This window comes from Marmota monax, unplaced genomic scaffold (assembly GCF_021218885.2).
Source record: "Marmota monax isolate L192 unplaced genomic scaffold, Marmota_monax_Labrador192_F-V1.1 WCK01_AAM20220418_F8-fsc00035, whole genome shotgun sequence".
In the NCBI taxonomy this organism is placed as follows: Eukaryota; Metazoa; Chordata; class Mammalia; order Rodentia; family Sciuridae; genus Marmota; species Marmota monax.
In genome coordinates this window covers 9,744,843-9,771,242 of record NW_026691961.1, presented here as the reverse complement: position 1 = coordinate 9,771,242, position 26,400 = coordinate 9,744,843, and the positions used below count along the sequence as shown (strand labels likewise).

At 56.3% G+C, this 26,400-nt stretch overlaps 3 protein-coding genes across 7 annotated transcripts; 1 reads left to right on the top strand and 2 right to left on the bottom strand.

The window, feature by feature from the left end:
• Nucleotides 1-2,244: 2,244 nt before the first annotated feature.
• Pkmyt1 (protein kinase, membrane associated tyrosine/threonine 1) lies at nt 2,245-10,354 on the top strand. 4 transcript variants are annotated; one of them, XM_046443383.2, is made up of 9 exons: nt 2,245-2,461; nt 2,903-3,019; nt 5,972-6,473; nt 7,439-7,932; nt 8,604-8,710; nt 8,842-9,014; nt 9,099-9,253; nt 9,950-10,027; nt 10,102-10,354. In XM_046443383.2, the coding sequence occupies exons 3-9, from the start codon at nt 6,123-6,125 to the stop codon at nt 10,211-10,213; spliced, it is 1,470 nt and encodes a 489-aa protein (XP_046299339.1). In that variant the 5' UTR covers nt 2,245-2,461; nt 2,903-3,019; nt 5,972-6,122; the 3' UTR covers nt 10,214-10,354. The 4 variants fall into 4 exon arrangements, with proteins under 4 accessions (XP_046299339.1, XP_058435206.1, XP_046299311.1 ...); XM_058579223.1 differs by adding an exon at nt 3,212-3,305 and having other exon boundaries at nt 8,842-9,253; XM_046443355.2 differs by having other exon boundaries at nt 8,842-9,253.
• On the bottom strand, nt 10,324-13,820 carry Paqr4 (progestin and adipoQ receptor family member 4). Its single transcript, XM_046443393.2, has 3 exons — nt 13,318-13,820; nt 11,779-12,000; nt 10,324-11,678 (listed from the first exon to the last, which is right to left on the bottom strand). Exons 1-3 carry the CDS (start codon nt 13,481-13,483, stop codon nt 11,245-11,247), a joined length of 822 nt encoding a protein of 273 aa, XP_046299349.1. The 5' UTR covers nt 13,484-13,820; the 3' UTR covers nt 10,324-11,244.
• An 891-nt stretch (nt 13,821-14,711) lies between these two features.
• Kremen2 (kringle containing transmembrane protein 2) lies at nt 14,712-19,484 on the bottom strand. Of its 2 annotated transcripts, XM_046424464.2 has the most exons (9): nt 18,878-19,484; nt 18,460-18,634; nt 17,602-17,693; nt 17,384-17,508; nt 17,048-17,201; nt 16,323-16,655; nt 16,129-16,254; nt 15,969-16,047; nt 14,712-15,721 (listed from the first exon to the last, which is right to left on the bottom strand). In XM_046424464.2, the coding sequence occupies exons 1-9, from the start codon at nt 18,966-18,968 to the stop codon at nt 15,511-15,513; spliced, it is 1,386 nt and encodes a 461-aa protein (XP_046280420.1). In that variant the 5' UTR covers nt 18,969-19,484; the 3' UTR covers nt 14,712-15,510. The 2 variants fall into 2 exon arrangements, with proteins under 2 accessions (XP_046280420.1, XP_058435212.1); XM_058579229.1 differs by lacking the exons at nt 18,460-18,634; nt 18,878-19,484 and adding an exon at nt 18,173-18,420 and having other exon boundaries at nt 14,712-16,254.
• Between the last annotated feature and the right edge of the window lie 6,916 nt (nt 19,485-26,400).

Below are 26,400 nucleotides of genomic sequence, written 5' to 3'. Positions count from 1 at the left end.
ACCGTTTATCTGCTAACTGTGCTTATTTATATTATTTTGCATTTATATTATTGCCCTTCTCCACACAGTAAAATGTCCATTAGAAACATGCTGTTGAATTAAAAATATTTCTTGTTTATTTTTTAAAGTGCCAGTGATCAAATCCAGGGCCTGGCTCATGCTGTAGGCAAGTGCTATACCACTGAGCTACATCCAGACTTTTTTATTTTTATTTTTTAAAATTTGGGACAGGGTCCCCATTAAGTTACTCAGGCTGGTCTGAAACTTGCAATCCTCCTGTTTCAGTATCCCTAGTGGCTAGGATAACAGGCGTGCACCACGGACACTCAGTCTTATTTTTATTATTTTATTTTATTTTTAAAGATAGTCTCCCTATGTTGCCAGGTTCCTGAGCTCCCCCAGTGTCTGGGCTCAAGCCATCCTCTGGCGGCAGCTTCCAGTGTCATTGGGATTGCAGGCATGCATCACCGTGGCTGCTGTTTTCTGTTTTTAAATCATTGTGAATCAAACTTTGAGGAACTGGAAGTTGGAAGGGGGCCTGCCCTGAAAGTGGGCTGGCAGAAATAGCCCTCCACAGCTGAAGGCCTACTTCCTAGGCCCCCTGGGGACAACCCAAGGACCTCAAAAGTTCCAGTTTGATCACAGCCATGGCTGCCAGAGATTCTAAGGCAAAGAATGGGTGCATGGAAGTGGGCTGCAGCCCCCAGCTCTGGGCGTTGGGCCTCACCAGGTACTAGGCCCTCTCCCAGTGCTGTTCATACCCAGGAGTGTTCAATGACAGCACAAGCATTGAATAGTCTGGCAGCCCTGTAGTTTATGACTTTTCAGACTTGGGGCAGGGGAAGGTTGGAGGACTGGTTCTGGTGCCAAGAACTAAGAGGAGATGTGTTGAGAGCCACAGCCAAGTCAGAATGACGCCTGGCATATTGCCAGAGGGAATGGTTGAAAGGTGATGCCAGCGAACTATTGAGATGATGATTTGAGTTAAGCTGTATATAATTGCTGTGATGCTGGATTGATTGAGTTGTATATGGACCCTGCTCCGGGAATAGGGCTGCTCCGGGAATAGGGCTGCTCCGCACAGCCCGGTGGAAGGTGGAAGGTGTGTGTTCCCGTGTAGTGTGTGTGCAGTGCCAGTGAGAGTTGGGGAATAAAGAGTTGCTGTTTGAACCTACAAGGCTTTGTGGTGGCTCAGTTATTTGTGCCCAGCCAAACTGCGGCAGAGATGGGTGGCCAGCAAATTTTATTTCTACTTATTATTTGCTATAACAAGTAGAAATAAAGTTTCAAATAGAGATAAATGAAATAGAGAAAACAGGTGAGACAATAGGCCTTTGAAGGAGGCTTGTCCTTAAGCATGACTACCCCCCACCCCATTAAAAGGATAAAGGTCCCCCTAAGTGAAAGAAGAAGCAATCTGCACAGGCCCTCTGCTAAGCGCTTTAAGGGGATCATCCCAGCATCATGGGTTCCAATTTATAGGAGAGACTAATCAGAGGCTCAGAAAAGCCCAGTATGTTCCCAAGGTCGTTCAGCAGGGAAGCGGCTGAGAGCAAGGTTCAAACCCAAAGAATGAGTAAAAAGATGCCTCAGAAGAGGCTGAAACAGGCAGGAATGCTGAGAACAGGCAAGACAGGCCGAGGTCTAAAGAGCTCCCTGAAAGAGGTGGCATTTCCTGGCTTCTGAAGTCACTCACTGGTGGAGTGGTGAGTGCGTCCTCCTCACTGCAACCCCAGAGCAGCATGGCCTGGCCGGAGGAAAGCAGCCCAGGGCATCTGATCCGCAGATTTGTCTCCAGGGTGCGCTGCGTGGCCACCTCTCCCGTGTTTTTTTTTTTGGCACTGGGGACTGAACTCTTCTCAACACCACTGAGCTATATCCTCTTCTTATTTTTCCCTTATTTATTTTTTGTTAATTGCCCAGGCTGGCCCCAAACTTGTGATCCTTCTCAGACAACCTAGTGGCTGGGATTACAAGTGTGCGCCAGCCGGCCAGCACTTTTACCCAAGTTACTGAGGCCGCAACCGGAGCAGCGGTACTGGGTGTCCCGGAAACCCGGAGGGAGGATCCGAGGGCGGGATCAACATTGAGCTCGGCCTCGGATCGAACCTCACCGCGGCCACGCCGCGTCTAGCGCTAATCACACTGTGCGCCTGCGCCACGGGAGCGCGCAGCCAGGCGGGGCGCGCACGCAGGCCGCGGGGCGGGGCCAGCGGGCCGGCGCCTCTGACGGGCCGGGCCTGGCGGGCCGGGGCGGGGCCTCGAGACCGGTTTGGAATTTTTGGCGCGAGCCGGCTCCGCGCGCGTTCACGGGCCGTTCCTCATCTGGGAGAGCCTTCCGCCGGGACGTCGGGAGTCGTCGACCACAGACCCTGGCCCACTTGACCGCCCCGAGGCCTCCCGCCGCCTCTACCGACCTGGAATTTGGGACCTCGTTGCTGCGCCCCGCCCAGCCGCCCAGGTAAGCCCAGCCCCCGGCCCAGGGCTCCCGGGAGCGCAGCCTTTCCGCCCGCTTCCCCGCGCTCCCGGGCGGCTTCTGGTCCCCGGACTACCTCTTCCCGGCCAGCTTCCACTCGCGTACCCTGCAGCCCCCTCCCTCAATGGCCAGCCCGCCCTCTGCGACAGCCCCACCTCTCCAGTCCCGCGGAGGCTGGCCCTGCCCTCAGGTGACCAGCTCCCGGCCAGCGCGGTCCCCGACGGCCCCGCCCACGCCGCTAGGCCCGCCGGGGTGGCCGCCCTTCCCTCCTCTCGCCACCCCGCCGGCTGGTCCCCTTTCCTGTGGGGGTCCCTTCCCCAGCGGCTGCCCTCCTTTATTTGACCTTTCCTGGGAGAAGCCCTTCTGCTCTCAGGGCTTTCAGGCGGGTCTCTCCGCGGGCCTCCCGGTGACAGCCCGTCTCCCCAGTTGTTCTCCAGGGTATTCCCACGCCCACGGAGAGAATTCCGCCGCCGCCCTGCCCCGGAGGAACTCACAGTCTAGCTGTAGACGGTGGTCAGCAGATGTGTCCGGCTCAGTGAGAGGGTGAGGCCCGAGGCCCCTGGAAATTGTGGAGGTCACTCTGGCTGGGGCTGTGGCTCCCGGCCACCCTGGCTGTATCCCCACTGAGCCGGCTTCCCTGTCAATCCTTCGCGCCCCTAAGGCTGTTTGTTCACGTACTTCTTCATGTTCCTGGGATGGGATTTTATTTTTTATGTTTTACTTTTTTTGAGAAAGGATCTCCCTAAGTTGCTTAGGGCCTCGCCAAATTCTGAGCGGCCTCGAACTTGTGATCCTCCTGCCTCGGCCACCTGAGCTGCTAGGATTACAGGTGTGCACCACCCGGCCCATTGGTGGGATGGGATTCTTGAGGTAAACAGAGGCAGAGGAAGGGTCCCCACAGAATATAGGGTGAGGCTTTCAGCCAAGCCCCTAGATCCCTCCCCACACAGTGGTAGGCCCTTCTTTAGGTGACTGATCCTGAGCAGTCACCAGCACACTCTCTGCTAGGTATGGCATCTTGTGGTCCATTGGTCCATTGTGGCTTTCTCTCACATTTGACTCTTCCTCTCTTTTTTTTTGTGTGTGTGTGTGTCAATTACAGCATTATAGGAACACAACAGCCCTCTGCCCAACACACAAGGCACTGATACTTGTGGGATGACTGTACTTTGTGTGTTGTTTCAGTTACTACCCAGAGTTTATGATAGCATTTATGGCATCATTTGCTTGATAGTAGTTTGCCTTTATGCTGGACTTAGGGCTAAGCCCTCCATAAGTTCAGTACAGTATGAGTCCACAAATCCCTGAGGCTAGAGGCATTTCAGTAATTAAACTGAGATTTAGAAAGCTATTATGGGTACATATTCACCACTGATGGGTATGGGACATCATTCCAAGATCAAACATATTAATATTTCTGCCAAGAAATATATGAATATTTTCACTGAGAGATGATGATGATAATGATGATGATGATGATGATCCTGACTATGATGATTTTTGTGGAACTGGAGATTGAACCTAGGGCCTAGAAAGTGCCAGGCAAGTACCATATCACTGAAACATCCTCAGCCCTTTCCTTCCTTCCTTCCTTCCTTCCTTCCTTCCTTCCTGGGATTGAACTCAGGGGCACTCAACCACTGAGCCCATCCCCAGCACTATTTTGTATTTTTATTTAGAGACAGGGTCTCACTGAGTTGCTTAGCACCTCGCTGTTGCTAAGGCTGGTTTTCTTTATTTGTTGCCATACCAGGGATTTAATTCAGGGGCACTTTACCACTGAGATATATCCCCAACCCTTTTTGTTTTTTTTATTTTGAGATAGGGTCTTGCTGAGTTGTTTAGGGCCTCACTAAGTTGCTGAGGCTGGCTTTGACCTTTCCATTCTCCAGTCTCGCCTCCTGAGCCTCTGGATTGTAGGTGTATGCCACTGTACCTGGGAGGGTTTATTTTTGAAGCCTCAATTCTATTCTCATCTCTCTCTTTATCTATTTGTCCTTATGTGAGTACCACACTGTTTTGATTACTATGGCTGTGTAGTAGGTTTTGGAATTGGGGTGTGAGTCTTCCAACATTTTTCTTTTTTTGATTATTTTGATGAACTTTCATATGAATGTTAGGATCAGTTCGTCATTTCCTCTAAGGAAATCACTTCGGATTCTGTGCTAGGGACCAGTCCCAGGGCCTTGCCTATGCTAGGCAAGCACCCTACCACTGAGTCATATCACTAACCCATAATTTGAAGAGTATTGCCATTTTATCAAATCTTTGGATCTATGAACATGTGACATCTTTCCATTTATTTAGACCTTAATCCCACCCCCCACCCCCACTCTTCTGGCTCTTGAACCACCACCACCACCATCATCATCATCATCATCATCATCATCATCATCATCATCATCACATACTATGTATACCTTCCACCATTGAGCTACATTGCCTCCCCCAGCCTCCTCTTAATAACTCACCACCAAAGCCTCTATGGACTTTGATAGCATCAACTTCACAACAGTGTTTCAGTTTTTTTAGGGGAGCAACTTCAGGGCTGGTTATTTTTTTGTTCGTTTTTGTTTACTTTAATTAAATCCCAAACTGCTGGGATATATATGTATATATCACCAATTTAAAAAATATATTTATAGTATTCACTGTGGTAACATGTGCATAGCATAATTTGGTCAATTTCATTCCACATTCCCTCCCCTTCCCCTTCCCCTTCCCTCCTCCCTTCCCCTCAACTTCCCCCTCAGTCCCCTTAGGGCTTCTATTTCACAACCTGCCTCTACCCCTGGGCAAAATATTTGAGTCATGCTGTGGAGCTGGGATCTGATAAATATGAAAGCCTGCCCCCTCTGGGTGGATACCTTCACTTTGATAGGATTGCAGGAGCTCCAACTTCTTGGAGACACCTGCTCATAGTGCTGATAGGCATCTAGGTGCCATACATTCTGGATGTTCTTACCAAGATTTGGTGGATTGTCTTATATAAATGTTTCTTCATTTACTATATGCACTTAGTACCATGTCCAGAGGTTTGCAATACTTGCTTGTGAATAATGTTTGCCAGCTCCACCTGTGTTGCTGGGGACAGGCTCCCAGAGCACCTCAAGCTGCTGTTTAGGAAGTGGAGCTCCACTGAGCAGTTCTGGCAATACAGCTATGAAAATGAAAGAAAGGAACAAAGAACTCTGCCTTTTACCCTGGAGTTAGAGAGGAAGGATGGTATTAGAACTGGAGAGGAGGGGAGGGATAGTGTTGATATTTCTGTCTCAGATCTTAAAAGAAAGGAAGGCTGGACCTCCCACTCCCACCCCAATGTGGTGGCTGTATAGGTTCTGACTCCAGAACCACTTTGGTTTTAACATCCCCATTGGGCTTCACACCCTCAGGGACATAGGCCTCTGGTCTCCATTTCATCTTTCTGTCATGTCTGAGATGCCGACAGCATGTCATGCAGGTGTTTGACGGCCTGTCCTCTGCCTTTTCCTACAGGTGCTTGTGGTCCCCGCAGCCTTCATGTGGAAAGTAGAACGTGCGAGCAGTGTAGACTGGGCTCTCTTGGGGGCCACAGCACCAGGTGTTTTTTGAGTGGACACACTGCTCGACCTCCGTCTCTCTGCCCCCAGGGCCTCCTGTGCTGGCCATGCCTGTGCCTGCTGAGGGTACCCCACCACCTCTAAGTGGCACCCCTGTCCCAGTCCCAGCCTACTTCCGCCATGCAGAGCCTGGCTTCTCCCTCAAGAGGCCTGGGGGGCTCAGCCGAAGCCTCCCACCCCGGCCCCCTGCCAAGGGTAGCATCCCAATTAGTCGTCTCTTTCCTCCTCGGACCCCGGGTTGGCATCAGCCCCACCCCCGGAGGGTGTCATTCCGGAATGAGGCTTCAGAAACCCTGCAGAGCCCTGGGTATGACCCGAGCAGGCCAGAATCCTTTTTTCAGCAGAGCTTCCAGAGGCTCAGCCGCCTGGGCCATGGATCCTATGGAGAGGTCTTCAAGGTGAGGAAAGAGACGGGACAGTTCTCTAAGTCCATCTGTGGGACACTTTGCTTCCCTCTCCTCTCCTGAGCAGCCTGCTCCACTGTCCTCTTCTCTGCTTTTGTTTTGACTGCTTTCTCATAACCTCTATGCAGGGCCCTTTGAGGGTTGCCTGTGCACACTGGTTCCTTGTCCAGAGTCTGGCACAATCTGCAGTGCCCCTGGTTGCCATCTCTGCTGAATTCAGCTGTGCTGAGTTCCTTGGCAAGCACTACACAGCTCCCAGGGCTAGCCCAAGTACAGTGCCACCCTGCCCTCTGGCAGGCTTGAAGGCTACCTCCTGCCTGCCACTTTTTTTTTTGCCTTAAAATATATTTTCTAATCATTTATATTTTCTCTAAAATGGTAGCTTTCTGAAGCTGGGCACAGGGGCACACGCCTGTCATCCCAGCAGCTTGGGAGGCTGAGGCAGGAGATCATGAGTTCAAAGCCAGCCTCAGCAACAGCGAGGCACTAAGCAAGTCAGTGAGACCTTGTCTCTAAATAAAATACAAAATAGGGCTGCGGATGTGGCTTAGTGGTTGGATAACCCTGAGTTCAATCCCTAGTACCCTACCCCCCCGCAAATTAAAAAATGGTAGCTTTCCCTTGCACAAACACTATTTGAAGATAATTTTGTTATCTTTATTAAATGCAAGGAAAATAGTCCCCTGGGCCAGATACCTTACCCAGAGGAAAGCTGTGCATAGCAGAGCAGGCTGCCCCTGTTCTGGAGCCATGGTTTCCACTTAGCACTGTGCTCTAGAGAATCTCCTGGGCCAGAGTCCATGGGTCTGCCCTGCCTCCTCCATGGCTGGGTCTCCAGCATATCACCATGTGCCGGCAGCTCTCTAAGACAGATGTGTTGCCCCTCCACATGTGTGATATCTTAATAGCATCTATCAGTTGTGCCCCCACCCCACCTGCAGGCACCATTTCTCTTGCAGGTGCGCTCCAAGGAAGATGGCCGTCTCTATGCGGTCAAACGTTCTATGTCGCCATTCCGGGGTCCCAAGGACCGGGCCCGCAAGCTGGCTGAGGTAGGCGGCCACGAGAAGGTGGGGCAGCATCCGCGCTGCGTGCGGTTGGAGAGAGCCTGGGAGGAGGGCGGCATCCTGTACCTGCAGACGGAGTTGTGCGGGCCCAGCCTTCAGCAACACTGTGAAGCCTGGGGCGCCAGCCTGCCTGAGACCCAAGTCTGGGGCTACCTTCGAGACACTCTGCTTGCTCTGGCCCACCTGCATGGCCAAGGCCTGGTTCACCTTGATGTCAAGCCTGCCAACATCTTCCTGGGGCCCCGGGGCCGCTGTAAGCTAGGTGACTTTGGCCTGCTGGTGGAGCTGGGTGCCACTGGAGCCAGTGAGGCCCAGGAGGGAGACCCCCGCTACATGGCCCCCGAGCTGCTGCAGGGCTCCTACGGGACAGCGGCAGATGTGTTCAGGTGAGGGCTAGGACATGGAGGGGTTGTGTGGCCCTTGTCTGGGGGTGGTCAGCAGAGAAAGGGACTCCCTAGAAGAAGACCTCCATCCTGGCCCTAGGTCAGGAAGACATTTAGCCTCAGGCCTCAGAGATGCTGTGTCTGCCTTATAGCTAAGAGATCTCCTTGGCATGCTGCTTAAAACCAGCAAGCCCTTTGGAGTAGCTTTACTTAGCCTCGCCACATCCTTACATTTCTAAGGGAAGAATGGCTATTACTCTGGTACAGGAGGGAACAGTGCAGTGAGGTTAAGGGACTTACCCTGAATTCACAGTTAGCAGCCGGGACTGGGCCCAGGCACTGGGTTCCAGTTTCATGCTGGCAACACTGCCCTGCCTCCAGCACTTGTATCTGACCATCTCAGCAGAATGAGGATGGCATTAGTAACCTTAGAAACTCAGGTGCCCATCAGTGAGGTATTGGAGGACCACCACAGCAGCATGTGGGCTGCACTGGATGTAGGATTAACCCTTCACAACAAGGTCCCCATCCAGCCTGGAGCTCATTGGCCCTGCTGCAGACTCTAAGTCCCCACCCCTCTTTCATCACTTCCCTGGCTTATGGTGGAAGATAACAGCCCTTCCCACCCTCCAGTGGGATTGGGGTCTGTGTTCCAAAGTCAACTCTGTCCCTAGTCTGGGTCTCACCATCCTGGAAGTGGCCTGCAACATGGAACTGCCCCATGGTGGAGAGGGCTGGCAGCAGCTGCGCCAGGGCTACCTGCCTCCTGAGTTTACTGCTGGTGAGTGGAGGGCCCAGTGGCAGGCTGCCACCAGTTCCTATGGCAGGGAGTAGCTGGTGGTAGGGGTACTGCTGGGTTCAGGGCCCAGTCAGTGCCCTGGAATCTTTGACATGGCTTTGTCCAATGGGCAGGTCTGTCTGCTGAGCTGCGTTCTGTCCTCGTCATGATGCTGGAGCCTGACCCCCAGCTGCGGGCCACGGCTGAGGCCCTGCTGGCCCTGCCCATGCTGAGGCAACCAAGGCCCTGGAACATCCTGTGGTGCATGGCTGCTGAAGCCCTAAGTCGAGGCTGGGCTCTATGGCAAGTAAGCTGCCACAGTGCCAAGCCATGTTACCTGACGCCCACCCCAGGGCCTGCCTGGCTTCTTGAGGTTTCCTCTCCCCCACAGGCTCTGCTCACCCTGCTGTGCTGGCTTTGGCACAGCCTAGCTCACCCTGCCAGCTGGCTGCAGCCCCCAGGTCCACCAGCCACCCCACCTGGCTCACCACCCTGCAGCCTCCTGGATAGCAGCCTCTCCAGCAGCTGGGATGATGACAGCATAGGGTGAGTGAGAGCTCCTACACCTGGTGTGGGCCCATAGTATAGCTAAATGGAGGTCTGGTGAATGGGAGTCACAGCTTGGTCTATGTGAATTCAACTCAGTGAGTGGGGTGACTGCCACCCACAACACAGCTTCACACTGGTAAGTGGTAGGAAGGCCAGTGTACCTGCCAGAATAGGCAGGGGCACACCCCCCCACACACACACACCTCAGTAGAGGCTGCAAGTGCCCAGGGATAGGGCATTTTCTTTCCCTGGATGAAGAAAAATCTCAGAGCCTGGCAAGTCTCCACTCTGAGAGGATGCCCTTAGTCTCAGGTGGCCAAGTGAGAGGCTGTAATTAAGAAACTCCTGCACAAGAAAGCTACATGCCCCAAATACACAGCTCTTGAAGGAATCCCTTCCTTATAATAATGTCACCCTCACTCTGAGGGCACTTTGTAGCCCAAGGGAAGTGCCAGCACAGCTTCATTTACCAAAAGTTCACCTGAGATCCAGCTCAGCTAAAGCCTATATTCTGAAAATGAACAGAAATGGCTTTTGGGCACAGTCAGATGGGAGGGCTTGAAGGTTGTCCAAATGTACCACATCTTTATGGTCCTGACTATGGCCCTTATCCCTCCGTCAGGGCTAGAACCTGAGTAGGGTTGCTCTCCTACACTTCTTACCTCCTTGCTTGTTTTACCTACCTTCCTATAGGCCTTCGCTCTCCCCAGAGGCCATCCTGACCCGGGCTGCCAGGAGTACTTCCACCCCCCGGGGCAGGTACACACCAAGGTAAGCAGGCCCCAGAGCTGGGGCTGGGCAGGGTTGGTTTTGGGATCCTGAGTGTCATTCTTCTTTTCTTACAGGGATGCCCTGGACCTAAGTAACATGGACTCAGAGCTTCCTCGGGGTTCCTGTCCTTCCTTTGAGCCTAGGAACCTCCTCAGCCTATTTGAGGACTCACTGGACCCAGCCTGAGCTGTAGGTCCAGCTTCTGTACTTTTAACCTCTTACTCCTTCCCTGTCCCTTCCCCTGGAAAGCTGGGTCCCTTTGGGATCTACTGTGTCTAATAAAAAGTATTTGAATCTTGGGAGCACCCAAGCTTGCTCTAGTGGCAATAGAGCATTTTCTGTCCCTTTATTGATGTAGCCCAGGGTCTTGGGCTGCTGGGAGGATCCTGCTATGAGGCTGAGCCCTGCTGTAGATCCCAGGGCCCCAGGCCTTGGCTCAGCAGACTGGCACCACACACTGTGTGGGATAGAGATTTCCTGAGTGGGCATGTTCCCAGCAGGCAGGGAGCCATCAGATCATGGCACTGAAGGTGGGGGCAGACCTTTAGCCCAGTGGGGCCTGGGTCCAGAGTCACTCACTTCATGTCTGTTTCTGTTAACTGGGAAAAGCAGCCACTGTCCTCATGTCCCTTGTCCAGCTGGTGCAAGAAGATCCAGTACCCACTGGGTCTTGGGAAAAGGGGCTGGTCCTGCTGCCCCAGACCCTTACTCCAATCTTTAAATGGAGAAAGGTGGCAGGGCTTCTGGCTGCTGGGAGGGCTGGCATGCAAGGCAGAGATGGAGGTTAGGAAGCAGGGGCCAGAGGGGCTAGTCCAGAGACCTGTGAGGGCAGGATCGGGGGATGATGGGTCTGGGTTGGCAGGTATGGCAAGTTTGCAGGACTCCAGCTGTCAGAACAGGATATAACCTTAGAGTCTCTCTGGCCCAACCTTCACAGGTAACAGAGGGTAAACAGGTCCAGAGAAGGAAAGGTTTCCTTGCAGCTGACACAGTACCCAGGAGGAAGAAGGCAAGGAGGGGAAGTTGGAGTTCCAAGGCCTGGGTGGAAGAAGAGGTTAGTTCAGAGGGAAGAATGAACAGACAAGGGCTCCCAGCTGGGAAGTCTCAAGCGCTGTAAGCATCAAGGGAGCCAGCCCCTTGCAGACCAGAAGGAGGGAAGGTGGCATTATTGGTTCCAGGAGGCTGTGGGCAAGCTGGCACAGGAGGCAGGAGGCAGCTCAGTCTGGGGGACAGGCGTGGTGGGAGGCCCAGAGCAGGTCAGGCACAACACCAGCGTGGAGCTGTAGGATGGAGCCCACGCTGAGCAGATGCATGATCTGGTGGGAGTTACCCCAGTAGTCGAAGCGGCCAGGCCCCCAGCGCTCTGGTAGGCGGGCCACATTCACCAGCCCTCCAAGCAGTGCCAGTGCATCCATGCGCAGATAGCAGCGCAGGGAACCTGGAGCCCCTGAGCCCAGCCCTACTGCACGGGCCCCAAACACCAGCAGACGGGCCCCAGCTTGCCAGCCAAAGGCTCGGAGTCGGGCACTGGTGGAAGGGGCAGTGAGGGCTCGCCAGCCGGCTATAGCAGACAGCAGGGTGTAGCCCACCAGGGCAGCCGGGCGCAGCCAGGGCCTACAGACCAGGGTGCAGTGGATGATGGGCAGGGCCCCTGCAGAGAGAGAACAGGAGGTACATCAATCTGAGTCTGCTTTCCCTTCCCTACCCAGGGCTCATGCCCCTGCCTCCCCATCTCTAGGGCCCTGGCTCACCGAGGGTGTTGACGAGGCAGACCCCACACATATCAAGAGCAAGAAGCCGGGCGTACACAGAACTGCCCCCTTGGTGGCACATGAAGAGGTGATACAGCACAGAGGCGGCAGGGGGAACCAGGCAGGCCACACAGTGTGTGCCCCCCAGCCAGCTATCCTTTCCCAGCTGACTCCAGGGCATAGTCATTGGCACCAGCACCAGGAAACCCAGCAAGGCCAGCCCTGGGAGAGAGAGACAGTTATCCATCATACAGTTTGGGCATAAAAGTTGAATCACATCCCTAAGGAGATCAGTTTAGGGATGACACAAGAGGGGCAACAGCAGAACAGATCTGGGTGCTGCTGCCATACACACAGAGGCAGGCCTTAGGCTATAGGCTTTTGGAAACCTACTATCATGGTTCATAACTTTGGGAAGTTGAGACTCTGAGCCCACTTTGCAGGTGAGGAAACTGAAGCTTGGAGGTCAAGTAACCTACCCCAGATGAGCCCAGCAAGTTGTATGGCTCTCAAGCTGCCCTCACCCTTTAAGCTGGAGCAGGAGGACCCCATGAGGCCTGTCTAGTCTACAGAAGCCTCAGGAGGTATCACCGGAGTTCTGAGCAGGATATGTGGACACCACCACCCCCAGGGCTACTAAGCTTGCCTCTTCCCAAGTGTCCACACAAACAGAGGCTTTGGGTCTTTTTGTCTTCCAGAAAGGGGTGAGGCCAGGTAGGGCAAGGCAAGTCCTGAATGCTCAGGTGGGACTGAAAGGAGTTTGTCCCATCTCCTTCCCAAGTGTTTCCCAGGATCTCCATTCTTGCCAGCCCAAGCCCTTCTCTGGGATTACAAACCCTCTCCAAAGAAGTTGGCATTGCCCTCAACTGGGTCAAACCAGAGCTCAGACTGCCCACTCTGGGTTGGGCCAGGCTACACAACAGCCCCCCACTAGGCAAAGGCTAACCCTGCAGGCTCCCGGCCCCTCAGCCCCAGGAGCTGCTCAAGGACGGCCAGGGCTGTGTCAGCAGAGCTCAGAGGGCTGCGGAGGAGGGCCCAAGTGCCTGCTGGGGGGGGCGGGGGAGGAAGGAGCTGCCACCAGGCGGAGCCCCAAGACAGGGCTTCTGGGGCTGGGGCAGAAGGGCTGCTAGGCCATGAAGGGCTGGGACCGAGACCGCGGCCAGCTTTTCCCAGGCCCGTTCCTCTCCACAGTTAACATCCATCTCCAGGACGGGTGATAGCGGGGGAGGGTGCTCAGAGCACTAGGATTACGAAGGGGTCTGACACTAGGCTTCTTACCCCAGGGACAGAGCGGGATTAAGCAGTCCCAGCCCCCTATTCTGATCCCCTCCTCGCCAGCCCTGGGGCCCCCGCTGGGAAAGAGGAAGCTGGCAGCCCGGCTCGGGACAATGGCAGCTTTGTCACCACGGTTCCAGGCCAAACCAGGGACGGGACAGACCAGGACCTAGGCGCTGGGGCACTCCTTGGCCTTCGGGTCCCGGGCAGTGAACGGCAGGGCGGCAGCGGGTGCCGGAATGCACGAAGTGGGGTGCGGCTCACCGTGTGTGTAGATGTTGCCCAGCTCGTTGTGCACGTAGAAAAGGCTGCGCAGGCAGCCCGAGCCGCTGCTGGCCGGCCGGTAGCCGGTCAGCACGAACTTATTGAACTGCAGGTGCGGAGGTGAGCTGGCCCAGTCCAGCAGGCGCGGCCCGGACAGGAACGCCATGCCCCTGCGCAGCGCCGGCCGCTTGTGCTCCTCCTGTCCCTGGGTATCCTCCTTACTGGGGCTGCAGCGCCGGAGAGCTCATCCCTGCCCGCCTCCCGGCTGCCGGGTCGCGCAGTGCTGGGTCAGCGAGCGCGCCAGCAGAGGGTCCGCGCCCCCTCGCGTCCAGCGATGCGCACGCGCGAGCCTGACGCCCCCGCACCGGGGCGGAGGCTGGGAGACCCGGCACCCGAGCGCAGTGCGGCCGGGTCCGCCTGGGGAGGCGCTCCGCAGAAATAGCTCCAGTTGGAGGCGGCGGCCGATGGCCTCGCCGCATCTCGAAGGACGGGCGCGGCCGGACGCGGGAGGGAACACCAGGCTCCGCCCCGGTTCCTCGCCCCCGTCAACCCTGCTGGTATTTCGCGCGCTGGATTCCTGACGTTGATGCTGCCAGGGCCAATGGGCGCGGCCAACGGGGAGGCTCCGCCCCGAGAGCGCCCAGGCCTTCTCTCTCTTCTAAGCATAATCTATGGGGCACCAGCCTCATTTGCATGTTTGCTTAGGACCTGATGTTCTGGGTCCCGCGAGCTAAGCTGGAGTGACCAGGCATCTCGTGTCTCCCAGCACTGCGCACCCGGTTTTCCGCGTGACCCCCAAAATGTCGTACCTTTGGGTATCCACCCTCAAGTTCACAGCCCCACCAGTCAGCCCCACCCTGCGGTCGGGGCTCTGTCCAAGGTGCTGCTGGCTCAGGCCCATTCGGGAGGTTCCAGACGAGCGCTGGCGCGTCCCCACTTTGGAGATGATCTCTCCAGTGGCCCCAGATACCCAAGCCTCGGAGGAGATGCGTGACGCACCAGGAGCCCTCGGCAAGGCCCGGATCTTCCGGCCAGGATTCTCTGAGCTTGGGCGAGGCCCAACTCACTCGCTATTATCGCTCACAAGGCGCACCCTCGGCCCAGCCCAGGCCAGGTAGGAAACTGCAGAAAACAAGGCAGGAGGCGATGGGAGAAAGGTCGGCTCCCGCTCCACCACCCCCAGGGCGGGAACCAGGAGGAGCCCCTTTGTCAGGCATATCTTTGCCCAAGGTCAGTCTCTGTCGCCCACTCTTATGCAGGGCACCGCCCATCCATCCTCGGTTCCTCCTCTCCCTTCCAGAAGGTTCTGTCAAACTCGTGGCATGAAACGCCATGCAATCCTGATTCTGAACTCTCATTAACATAGTCCCTTCCACCATTTAAAACTTGCCGAGGCCTGTACCAAAATAGGACCTTTATTTAAAGTCAGTGATGGACCTCTTTGAGACAGGAATTTGGGTACATATGGAGGAGATAATGATTATCAAAGGAAGGGCCCATGTAGAAAATGCCCATGAACCATTGCCACTCCTGACCAACCCAGGCCATGCCCTCGACCCATGCCTTTAACTACAAAAAAGTTACAGGAGGGTGAAGTGCAAGTTTCAGAAACACTAGAAATTGTGTAACTCCACCCTGCAACCATCTCTAGTCCAACCCCTAGCAATTGCTCCTATATAAATACTAACCCCAACATCAAGAAGTTGTCACTCCTCTGGACACGGCTCACATTCTCCCCTGAATGTGTCTCTGCTTTCCTAAATAAACCTTTTTGTGTTTCTGGCACCTGCTGAAATTCTTCTACAACATGTTCATCAAGGACCCCATTTGTCCTGAGTCCATGTCCCTTCTCCAGAACGCCTCCAAATGCCAGTGACATTTTGACTACTTTTTTTGACTTCTAACCTCTCACTGAGGGCAGCAATCCAAGATGACCCCAGGAAGGTCTCAGAGACTCCTGAAAACAGAGACTACCTCCCACATCAAGATCTATGGGTTGGTGAGCTGGACCTAGAGGTTCAGGCCAAATACCCAGAATAGAAAAAGATGCTTCCTGTCCGATTTCTGGTCTCCCTGGAATGACCAGAGACCAAGCTGCCTTTGAAGTGGCAAAAGGCCGAGGTAGAATGCGGCATAACGTCTCGGATATCCATCTCACTGGCAGAAGGTCCGATGGACCTTGGGGGTCCGAAGTCAGAGAGCAGAGATGAGCGAGAGTAAGGAGCTCTGGCTGGAGGCACTCAGGGGCTGATAGCCGGTGGCAGGACCCTCTGCCTGGGGGTCCCCAGGAGGACAGGGTAGGGCCACCCCTTGGGGCCGGCGGTACCACACAGCCCAGCTTCTCCCGGCGCCCCGGGAAGGTCCCAATGCCGGGGGCCCTTTTCCCCGTGCCAGAACACAGCTCCTAGAGAGGGAGCAGACATCAGCTGGACCCCGACCCAATCCCACCTCCAGCATCCTGCTCTGCCTGCGATCCCACGCTCAACTCTAGGTGTGGACCCAAGGTCTTGCCCGCTCTAGAACTTGGGAATCCCTTCCTAGTTCCCCTCTGGGGCCCTAGTTCCCCACCGGGGCTCCCGTGCCCTGGTGCACCAAGGTGTCAAGCGCCTGGTGCGGGGGTCCGCCCTCAGGCCCTGCCCCAGCGCCCGCACCGTCGGCGCAGCAGACGCAACAGAGACAGGAGCAGCAGCAGCAGCACAGAGACGGCCGTCACCGTTGAGAAGACCCGGGCTGCGGGCACACGGGTGCAGTGAGGACAGGGCCCAGAAAGGCCACTCCCTGATTCCCTCCCGCCTCTCATGCCCGCCTCACCCCCCATCGCAGCTTGTGGGGCTCCAGGCCTAGGGCTGCAGCTCACGTTGGCCCCCAAGGGGGGTTCTGCGGGCGTCTGGGCCGAGCCCTTGGGGGGCGTGCGGTCCTCCGCAGCGTCCTGCAGCCCTGCGGAGAGGAGTGTGAGGCGGGGTGGGGGTAGAGGGCGGGGGTAGGGGGACCGGGACCCAGCTCACCGCGGTAGGTGAGCGCGAAGCCCTGCGCATGGCCGCGCGCATCGCTGCTGAAAGTGAGCAACAGCACAGCTGCACGCAGGCGCAGAGGTCCGGGCGGAGGAGGGCGGGAGCCGTCAAAGGTGCGTAGCAGGCTGCCCGAGGCGGCGTCGCGCAGCTCCAACCGGTCACGCGGGTCGGCCAGCTCAAAGAGGCGGAAGGTGAGCTCCAAAGCGGCACCGGTCGGGCCCAGCACCCAGCTGCAGTTCCGATCTGGCCCATACTCGTCGGGAAAGTCCGGGGAGTAGATGACACCCTGAGGCGCAGTCCAGTTTCCCTGACAGGAGCCCACCGACACTGCAGGCAGGGATTACTGTCAGGACCCTGAAGCCAGTGGCTTTTCCTTTACAGCTTGGAGTTCCCCGCCAAAGTTCGTAGCAAAGCCCAGCTGGGCCTAACCCCAGGCCAGTTACCTAGAGAGGCCCCGCCCCAAATCCAGGCCCTGTGCAATCTCCTTCCGTCCACGCCTTCCACCAATACATTTCAGGTCTGGCTCTCAACTCCCAGGTTCAGTCCCGTCCCCTTTTCGGGGTCCAATCCTCAATCCCAGTTCTTCCTCAGGCCGGGACACCAGCCTAGCGATCCCCCTTCCCAGATTCTGCCCCTATGAGGGCATGACACGTCGGGTCCCACCTGGTCTCTTCCCCTCATCCAAGTCCCCCACCCTCGAAGCCATATCCACACCTAACCTTCATAGATGCCCAGCCGTCCATCACCGCCACACAGCTGGCCCGGGTGGCCAAAACAGATCTGGTCACAGTCCGTAGCGGGAGCAAGGCGTCCCCGGGCCAGGTCGCTTTCAGAGCCACAGAAGCAGGCATAACCAGCCTCCACACCGGCCAGCTGGGAGCATAGACTGAGTAACCCAAAGGCAGGGATGGGGTAGGAGTGGAGTGCTGGGGTCAGAAGTAGGAATCAGGCTGGCGGTTCAGAACCAGTGTTAGGATTTGGCGTCAGAGTGTTGGGAGTTGAGTGGGGTCCTGAGGTCAAAGTCAGGGTTACTGGTCTGGGCTTGTCAGCAGTACCTGGTAGCCCTTCATGCGGCAGAAGCGAAGGCACACCTGGACAGTGAGCTTCGTGGAGGTGCCACTGGGACCACTGAGAGCTGGGGGTGCACCGGAGTCTACAAAGCATCCCAGGTAGCCAGGCACTGAGGAGAAAGCAGAGTCAGAATACCTCCCTGAAAGCGACCCTCCATCCAGGTTCCTCAGAACTCCCACCTCTGTCCAGCTGACCCACTCACTGTGACATGTGGGAATGTCACAATAGCGCCAGTAGATGCCCTCCTCAGTTTCAGCTACATAGCACCACGGCTGCACATCACCATCGGGGTTCCTGCAGGTGTGGGGGGGGTAGTGGTCAGGATCCCACGGCCCTGCCCCATCACCTGTGAGCAATGTGCCCACTAAGGCTCTGTGTATGTTGGAGGCCATGTTCCTTTCTGTTATCACACAAATTCTTGTTTTCTCAACGGGCTTCTGGACGTCAACTTCTGAGATGACGGTGGGGTGTCATTAAAGGACCCTTGAGGGCTGTTTTTAGGTCTTTGGCTGCGGCCAGGACTTAACCTCCTACGTGAGAACTTTGCTGTGGGTCTTGGCCATTTCCCTCTCCTCAGAACCCATCTTAAAAGTAGAAGTGTGGAGCCCTAAACTTTGCGGATTAACAGAGAAGTGGCTCCTGTTCTGTCCCTGTGGCTCCAGACTGCAGCTGTCGCTCTGAATTCCTATTTCCCCATCACCAAGAGTGGATGGTGGTGAGGCAAGAGCCTGACCCATCACCGCAGGGCCCTCCTCTGGCCAGACCCCACTCACACTAGCCCTTCGAGTCCTCTTCCTGATCTGAAGTTTTGCAGAAGTAAGGCACCTAAGTCCGACTCCTTTAGTGAAAAAATACTGTGCGCCCAGTCTTCCCCAAGTACAAGAGAGGCCATGCGCTTCGCGGTGGCTCTGCCCCTAGTTTGTCCGCGCAGACCTTGTGTTGTCCGCGCAGACCTTGTGTTGTCCGCGCAGACCTCAGCTCCGCCCACGCTGAGGCCCCGCGTCAAGCCACCTCCCGTAGGAGAGTCCCGCCTCCACTGCTCACGGGCCACGCCCCTCACCGGCAGAAGTTGTGCGCGCCCAGCCCCCAGCGGCCCTGGGGGTCGCTGGAGCTACTGTAGCTGTGCTGCTGCGTCTGGTCCCAGAAAAGACACGGGCGTCCAGCTCCTCGAGGACCGGTGTGGTTCTGGTGACCGCGGTAGTCGGCGCCATTCACCTGGAAGCACTCGGACAAGCCTGCCAGGCAACCGCGGGACATGGGGCGGTCTGGACCTTCTCGGGACATCCTCATCATCCGACTCCTGCTCCCGCCTCGGTCCCCAGGCAGCACACCCAGCGCCCGCCCCCGCGGGGGCCCTCGGGCTGCTCAATTGCTCCAGCCACCTGCTCTGCCGCCTCCCCAGCTTCGGGGCCCCAGCCCTGGGCAAAGAGGCCGAGGAGGGAGCGGTGACCATGTCTTGGCCGCCGTGCCTGACTCACCTGGACTGTACAGGCTTACTGCCGAGGCCCGGCGCAGCGGCAGAAGCGGGAGCAAAAGGAGGAAGAGACCCTGCAGGGCCTGTGTCCCCATGGCCCCCAACCGGGTAGAGATCACCCTGGCCCACCCCCGGACGAACTCCGGGGTCTCCCGGCGACCCGGGGGATGTTGTCCTCCAACTGTCAGTCCTTGTCTCGCTCTGGACGGCGCACTTGGTCTCTGGCTCCCTGAGGTCCTCGTGTCTCAAGGTCTCTGCTCCTTGGAAGTGTCTCTGCCCCGTCCCTCCCTGGGGGTCTCTCCGTGGATATCTGGCCGCAGGCGTTCTCTGTCTCTGCTTCTTTTTGCTCTGGCTGGTGCCTCGGCCTCCACACCCACCTTTCTCGCTGTGCCTGGCTCTCCGCTTCTCCTTCGCCCAGGTCTCTAACGAGCCGGCTCCTGCCCCTTTCGCGTCCCTCCTCGGGTTCCTCCCTACCCCCTGAGGGAGGACGGGAAGCCCCGCCCGGGACTGGAGCGCAGGCAGCAGGTCCAGACGCCTCCCACGCCCGCCCCCCGGGACCCCCAGCGTCCCAGAAGACGCCTCCCGGCCCCTCCCCTCTCCTTCCGAGGGTGGGTGCGGGTTCTAAAGCGAGGACGTGGAGGGGGACAGGCTGGGCTAGCAGAGGATCCTAAAGGGGGAGATACAAGACCCGCTACCGCGGCCGCACGGAGTCCGTGGGTCCCAAGCACCCTTATTCAAATGTACACGCGTGCTCTCATTCAGTCACCCATTCATTGTCGCGCTCACTCGCACACCTTCTCCCTCCCCAGATCCCGACGCTACTGGCTCCAAGGAGGAAGTGCCACTCCCGGCCCCCCCGCACCCGCGAGGCAGACTGGAATCGTGGACGATCGGTCCCGGACAGGCAGGGGCAGCTGGTGTCTGGGGAGGAAGGCAGCTGCGCCCCTGGTCACAGCCCGCCCCCTCTCTTCCTCCTCTCCCCCCCTCCTCCCTAGGACCCCAGCCCAGGCTCTCCCGTGCTTTCACTGTGCGGTGGAATTCCCCCAGCGGTGCCCCCCACCTGGCGAGGGAGGGGGAGGGTAGCAGGCCCGGGCAAGCGTGGGGGGAAATTCCCCGCCCCCTCCCCCTAGGCCCGACTCCTCCGAGTCCTCTGATCTCCCAGAGCCGCCTGCCCGCTGCCCCCGGGGCTTGGGGGGAGGCCAGCGCAGGTGCGTGGGAGGGCGGAGGCGGGGTGGTGGTGGTGGTGGAGGGTGGGGGGCGGGGGACCCAGAGCGGCCACGCCTAGCCCAGGCCCCTTGTCCATCAGTCCAGCTTGCTTACCCCTCGTCAGGCCCTCAAAGGCCGAGGGGCCCAGATGGACCCATCAGGTCCTGGCTAGCCCTTGCCTCGCGTGCAGTCCCCAGTCCCGCAGCTGGACGAGCAAGTGGACGCGGGGATGGGGGGCGCTGGGAAGATTCTGCGAGGCCGAGGTGCTGATGGCAGTGGTCCAACACGCGGAGATCTTACAGTTAGCGCCTCACGTGAAGGCTCTTGGGATGGGGGCACATCAAGACGGGGGCTGTTTCAAGAAGGAAATGGCTTTGCTGAGACTGTAGGCCAGGGCCGGGTGTGCCTCCTCAGGGAGCTCTCTCAGTGGTCAGGTTGGCCGGGGCTGAGCGTCGCCCTCCCGTGCTGGCTGGGTGCTGGAAACCCCTTGACCCCACTAAGGAGGGAGCAACCAGGGGCCACCAGTAGAACCGGGTTTCCCTTTTCCCTCCTGCCTGAGAGCCCGGGACAACCAACGCTCCTTTGCAGAGAAGGTTGGGTGAGTGGCCAGGCGGAGGAAGAGGTGATGTGGGGGGCTGGGACAATGGGACCCCACGTGTGGAACAAGGAATATGGAAAGGTTGGGGGCAGGGAACAGACCCCTCTAGTCAGGACCCTAAGCCTAAAAGAAGGGTCCCCCGTGCCTGTCTCCTGCAAAGAGGACAGTTAGGAAAGGGAAGTGGTGCTCAGTTCAGAGGTGCAGGGCACTGAGATGGTGTACCCTCACCACAAGTTCCAGTTTCAGGTCACAGTGGTGGATCCTTCAAGAACTAAGAGAAGCCTCCTCCCGGCATACCATCCCTTTCCAAGCCTTGGGCACTCAGCACTCTGCAAGCAGTGGCCTGTCTGTGCTCCCAAGGCCCTGGGGAGGGGGTGTTGGATGTTTGCATGTCCCCACTCTGCGGGCCCACTGCTGGGGCACAGAAGTCCTTGAGAACTTGGCTGTTTCCGACTATAAAGTGTTGAAGCTGGGAATCAAACACTTTTTTCAATGTGATCCAATCCCGGGGAGCTGGTGCTGACCCCATCCCACACTGCTTTGGGGGTTCCTGACTCTGCAGGGAAGTCTGGGTACAGAGAGACATCAGCTCCTTCTTGTCTTTGCTTGGGAGTTCCACTGCCATTACAGCAGCCCTGTTTTAAGCTGAGGTCCTGAAGCAGGATCTCCAGCAGCCCATTTCACAGAAGGGGAGACTGAGTGAGACCAGGGAGAGGCAGGGGTCAGCCTAAAGTCACCAAGGCATGATATCCTAATTCTTGGTATAAAGCGGGTGCAGCCTTGGCTTGTCAGTTCCCTGAGGAGTGGATTCCCAGGCACAGATCTGCCATGTGAGGGCAGCAGAGAGAAAGGAGCCTAGTACTTGAGTGTTGGTGGGTGGAGAGAGTCCCAGATGCAGGTGGGCCTTGCCCTCCCTTCCCCTGGGGCATGTGATGCCAAGTTCACCAGGTCCAATGAGGAAGATGGTGTAAAGGTAGGGGACATTGTGTAAGAGGAGGAATTAGGTCACTTTATCCCATTAGGTGCCCCCAGGAAGGAGAGGGGCAGGCTCAGCTTTGACCCTCTCAAGGGACCCCCCCTCCCCAGGGCTCATTGGAGCTTAGCCCTTTTCCGCCTGGAGGGCCAGTCAGCAAAAGAGTGGACTCCAGTGTGGAGTCAGAGTGCCTGGGTTCTACCCAAGGGCTACTCAGTGGTACTTGTCCCTTCAACTTTTTATCTTTGCAGTGGGGATAGTGTTCCCTTTCAGGCCAGCCCTCATGGCAGGGCACATCACAGCTACCAGGAAGAAAGAGGCACTGAAGCTGGGCACAGTGGCACATGCCAATAATCCCAGTGGCTCAGGAGGCTGAGGCAGAAGGATCACAAGTTCAAAGCCAGCATCAGCAATTTATGAGGCCCTAAGCAACTTAGGGAATCCCTGTCTTGAAATAAAATTAAAAAAAAAAAAAAGAGCTGGGGATGTGGCTCAGTGGTTAAGCATCTCTGGGTTCAATCCCTGGTACAGAGGGTGGGGTAGAGGAAGAGAGGGTAAATTAGTAAGGGAAGGAGATTAGGGGTCTTGACAGGCAGAAAGTTCTAAGTTGACCCCTGGAGACTCCTGCTCCTGGGTGTCCACATTGTTCCATGAGCCCCCAACCAGGAATGTGCATGGACCTGTGAAAACATGGGATGTCTCTCCTGTGATTGGGTCATGTTATATGGCAATGGTGAAGGGACTTTTGCAGATATAATTAAGGTCTCTAATCAGTTGTCATTGAGTTCATCAAAAGGGAGATGGGGGTGGCTTCTGTGGTGACACCAATAGTCCCAGCCACTTCAGAGGCTGAGATAGGCGTATCATTTGAGCCTAGAAGTTTGAGGCCAGCCTGGGCAGCATAGTGAGACCTCATTTCAAAAATAAAAAAAATAGGCCAAGGTGGGCTTGACTTGATCAGTGGGCCTTCGAGAGTCTGGAGCAACAGAGATGTTCCTCTGGTGGCTAGAGGAGCTGCTAGGCTTGAGGTCCTGGCTGCATACAGTCACGAGAGCTTGGGAGGGGACTCTGGGCTTCAAATGAGCCCCCAGCCCTCCTGCCTCCTTGTAAGGCTCTGAGCAAGGACCCTGCTCAGCCCTCCCAGTCTACCAAACTGTGAAATAATCATGAAGGGGTTTTTTTTGTTTTTGTTTTTGTTTTTCTTTTTGGCTCTGGGGATTTAACCAAGGGGCACTTACCCACTAAGCCCCATCCCCAGCCCTTTTTATTTTTTATTCTGAGACAGTCTCATTTAGTTGCTTAGGGCCTTACTAAGTTGCTGAGGCTGTTCTCAAACTTACGATCCTCCTGCCTTAGCCTCCCAAGCTGCTGGGATTACAGGCATGTACCACCAAACCTGGCTAAAAGGGCATTTCAAGCGGCTAAATTTGTGGTAATTTGTTCTGCAGCAGCAGAGTGTGCTGAGTAGGACAGAGGCGGCAGGGGCAGTGCCTCAAGGAGAGCCTGCTCAGCCCAAGGGGCCCAAAGGTACTGCTCATCAGCAGCCACCCTCAAGACTGCACCCTGCTGGTAGGTGGTGGAGCTGGGCCTATTGGAGCTCTTCACATGGGACTTCAGAATGCGACAGGAGTCTGTCTCCTCCTCCTTGGGGAGGTGGATGTCTTCCATTGGCTGGGGAGGCCAAGGTGGCACTGAAGGAAGGGTTAGGCCCAGCAGGGGGAGAGGAAGGCAGTCTGATTGGGCAGTGGCTTGAGGTCCATGGCAGCATCTGTGGCACGGGGGCCTTGGCAGCCTCTAGAAATCCCCTTGGGTAAATCTGGCTTTGGGTCCAGGTAGTCACATCTGATTGGGAACCAGGGAGGAGCCCTGGGGCAGGTGTAGTGTGATGGGATTTGCATTTAGAAAGCCCCTGTCCCTGCTGTGGGGATAGTTTATAGAGAGGGATGCTGGAGGCAAGGGTGTGTGTAGTGGGGCTGGGGCCCCGGGGAGAGTTGGAGGCTGAGAGATGGACATGATTAATAGAGGGACCCGCTGGGTTCTTCAATCCTTGTAGCCCTGCACAGGACAGAGGAGCCTTCTTCAGCCAAAGAACACACCAGGGAGAAAGAGGAGGACCAATGGGTGGGCTGCTGCTTCTCTCTCTTTTTTTTTTTGCAGGGGGGTGGGTACTGGGGATTGAACTCAGGGGCATTGGACCACTGAGCCACATCCTCAGCCCTATTTTGTATTTTATTTGGAGACAGAGTCTCACTGAGTTGCTTAGTACCTTGCTGTTGCTGAGGCTGGCTCTGAACTCGCAGTCCTACTGCCTCAGCCTCCCGAGCTGCTGGGGTGACAGGCTGTGCCACCACGCCCGGCTTTTCCTCTTTTTTCTAGCACTGAGGATGGAAACCCAGGCCTTACACTATGTGAGATGATTGCTTTGCCACTGAGCTACACTCCCAGCCCGTGGAGCTGCTTCCCAGAGTGATGACAACGTTCTGGTAGTAGGTAGAGGTGATAGGTGCCATGAAATCGCACACTTTGGGTGAATAGCATGATATGTGAATTATATCTCAATAAAGTTGTTGAAAAAGAGCAAGGCAGGTGGCAGGCACTGACAATGGATGGGATGTAGGGACAGGCAGGGCAGTGTCAAGGACCGCTCCAGGTTCCCACTGATGTATTTATGACATCAAGAGACTAGAAACACAGTCCTCTTGCTGCCCATGCTGCTGCTGCCCCCAGGAGATCCTGGGGCAAGGCCCAGAGGCAATTTGCAAAAGAGGGCCAGACTGGGACTGCAGATGGACAGTGACCTCTGGGAGTGGACGTGCTGACAACAGCTGAGTTCCAGCAGCACCTCACTATGTTGCCCACACTGGCCTCCAGCTCCGGGTTTCAGATGACCCTCCCGCCTCAGCCTCCTGAGTAGCTGAGATTAGAGGCATGTGTCATTGAACCCAGCTAACTTTTTACTTTTATTTTTTAAATTTTTAAAAATTTATTAGATGTAGATGGACATAATACCTTTATTTTTAATTTTTACGTGGTTCCAGGGAACAAACCCAGTGCCTTACATATGCTAGGCAAGCGCCATACCACTGAGCCACAACCCTGGCCCACTTTTTAATTTTGATCCATGAGGCATGTCATGCCATGGGCACAGAGACACTGGTGCCCCATGGTGCTGAGGGAGCCCTCAACAGAGCTAGGGCAGGGTATGGAGGTGGCCAGGTAACTGCTGCTGTCTGTCAAGGCCTGGCTAGGCTGCATGATCCACAACCAGGAGAAGTATTTGCGGTGTGCTTTGCTCTGTGGCAGGGGACATCTCTGAGGCTCTGGAACCATGGAGGAAGTGAACTTAAGAGAGGGAAGGTTCTGGGCTGGGGTCATAGCTCCAGGTTAGAGCTCTAGCCTAGCATGTGTGAGGCACTGGGTTTGATCCTCAGCACCACATAAAAAATAATAAAGGTATTTTAAAAGGGGGGAGGTTCTGGAGATCAGGAGTGACAGCCCTTGTAGATGAGTGACCTCTGGGCAGAGGTGGGTGGCTCATGAAGCTGCCCTGGGCCACAGCCATATGCAAGTCCATGTCCTTCTGAGAGTACTCAATCTGTGCCACCTGGGCTGTCTACCTAGCCTTTAAGGTCAAACCAGCCCTCGCCAGCAAAGTGGATGTTTAGAAAGTGGGGAGAAGCCGGTGTTCCTTCTCTAACTTTGCTCAAGCCTCATGCTGACTTATAGGGTGTCCAAAGCCCAGCCAAGATGACAGGGCTGCATGTGACATGCAACTAGACTCCACTGTGGAGGCTGCAGAGCTGACAGATGGCAAGGCTCTGCAGGAAGCCATAGCTGCTGTGACCCTTGGTGCTTCTCGCGGGGCACTGCAGGCCTGAGTGGCACTAACCTTCTTTGGTGGAACTGACTGGAGATGTGGCTCGTGTAGCAGCAATAGAACTGTCCATGCCTTCCTGTGGTGGTGGCGCCTCCCGCAGGGTGCACAGAGTACAGGATGCAGAGGAGCCGGCTCCAGCTGCTCCGTCCATTTCCTCAGAGCCCAACTCCAGCTGCTAGCAATTCACTTAGCCTTGAGTGCTCGAGATATAGCCACTGGGCTGGGTGTTCAAAGCTGACTGGCAGACAATGGTGACATTCTGGGAGGTGGCTACAGTGTCACTGGACAGCCTTCTTGACTGGTAGCAGATCTGGAAAGTGGGGACCCAGAGGTGCTGGCAGTTGAGGTTAGGTAATGGGCTGGAGTGACAAAGGAGTAGCCACCTGACCAGAAGGGAGTCAGGGTGAGGTGCCACTCCCACTCCAATCTTGCCCTTGTTTATGCAAACGAGTGCAGGGGGGGGGTGGGGGAGCTCAGGCTGAGGGGCGGGGGCAGAGAATCAAGCCTCTTTCAGTAGCTTACTCTATCAGGGCCTGAAAGGCCATAGGTGCTGCTCTGTCCCCTGCGAGCTGGAAAGAGACCCCTCAGCAGCCCCCTCCAGAGAGTCCCACTCCAGGCCCCCCATCTGCTTTTGGTCCAAGACACATCCAGGCCAGTTAACCACCACTGCACAGGCAGGGAGTCTCCCCATGGGGAACTTCCCTACCAAACCCATCACTTCCCAAGCATGCAGTCCTAGACTCTCAGAGTGTGTGGCTTTGTGGTGGCCAGCTGTTGTCACAAGAGGACAGTGAAGCATAAAATAGGGTTTATTGAGGGAAGCAGATGGGCAGAAGGCCAGTGGGGGCACCAAGCTGTCACTGTCTAACAGTG